At 67.9% G+C, this 1,303-nt stretch overlaps 1 protein-coding gene across 1 annotated transcript in view; it reads left to right on the forward strand.

Moving 5' to 3' along the window:
• MNEG_14151 (Kidney carrier protein 1) overlaps positions 1 to 1,207 on the forward strand; it is a gene marked incomplete at both ends in the record, with an annotated part of 3,799 nt that extends 2,592 nt beyond the window's left edge. Inside the window, 3 exons of the mRNA XM_014037377.1 lie at positions 466 to 499; positions 780 to 1,029; positions 1,177 to 1,207. Of these exons, the coding sequence (XP_013892831.1) occupies positions 466 to 499; positions 780 to 1,029; positions 1,177 to 1,207 (315 nt within the window). The remainder of the gene's footprint in view (positions 1 to 465; positions 500 to 779; positions 1,030 to 1,176) is intronic.
• Between the last annotated feature and the right edge of the window lie 96 nt (positions 1,208 to 1,303).

The following is a 1,303-nucleotide window of genomic DNA, read 5'->3' on the forward strand; positions in this document are numbered from 1 at the left end:
GCGCGCGCGCCGCCCCTGCGGCCCCCGACCGCCGATGCGGCAACCCGACATGCATCACTCGATTCGCCACGCATGCTCCACCCAGACCGTCTGGTCTGCCCCCCTTCCTGGATGCCGCGGCACGTCGCCCCGCCGCGCCGCAAGGCCGCCATTTTCTGCCCTGCTCTTGCAGCCCCGTCCAAACCGCCTCTCCGCCCTGCCATCCATCCCCCCCCCATTTTCTGCCCTGCTCTTGCCGCCCTGTCCACGTCGCTTCCACGCCGCCTCTCCTTCCCATGCTTTCCGTCCCTCTCCCTCCTCCACCTCCTCTTCCCTTCCCTGCCGCGCCCTCCCCTCCCTCCCCCACACAAAATCACACACACAACACACACACACAACACACACACACACATACGCACACACACACACACACACGCACACACACACACACAAACTGCCTCGCCCCTCAACGCATCACACACCCAGGTCCGTGCAGCGGTCCTGACCGCATCGCAATGCGGTGAGTCGCTGCCCTCCGCCCCCTGCTACTTGATCCCTCCCCAATTCCACCGCCCGGCGCCTCCCAACCCCCCTGCAGTCAATTGGAGCCCTCGCAGCCTGCCATGCCCTAGGGCGCGGCCCATGGTGACTTTTCCCAGTCAATACCATCCCGTAATCAACATCCGACCCATCCATTAACACAGTCCCCCCCCCCAACCCACCCGTCTCCATTTTTCCGTCTCCCTGCACTCGTGGTCCCCTCTGTTACCGCGCGGCCGCGCCGCGGCGTCACCCGCCAGCCACCTACGACGAGACCAAGCGGCGCGTCATGGCGTCCACCGGCTGGGGCGACACCGCGGCCACCCACCTGGCGTGCTCCCTCATCACTGGCCTGGCGAGCACCACGGCCACCAACCCCATCGATGTCGTGAAGACACACATGTTTGTATCCGGCCGCGCGGGCGGCGGGCCGCTCGCGTGCGCCGCGGCGCTGTACCGGCGGCAGGGGGCGGCTGGGTTCATGCGGGGCTGGTGGGCAAACTACTCGAGGTGGGTCCCGGGGAGGGGGGTCGCGTGGGGGGCTGGTGACGTCACCGTGACGTCAGCGCTCGGCGGGGGCGCCGGCGGCGGCTGCGCGTCTAGGGGCGCGCCAGCCGCGTGGTGCCTCCTCTGTCGACCCTCCCCCCCCCAAAACAGCGCCCGGGCTCCTTCAGCCTGTGCAAACTAAGATTTTTCCAAGCGTCGGCGCGGCACCCTGATGACGCCGCTGCCCAGCCCGCGCGTTGGTGTCACATGCCACAATCCTGGGGTCTCGACCCACAAC

Source organism: Monoraphidium neglectum (genome assembly GCF_000611645.1).
Source record: "Monoraphidium neglectum strain SAG 48.87 unplaced genomic scaffold scaffold04289, whole genome shotgun sequence".
Lineage (NCBI taxonomy): Eukaryota > Viridiplantae > Chlorophyta > Chlorophyceae > Sphaeropleales > Selenastraceae > Monoraphidium > Monoraphidium neglectum.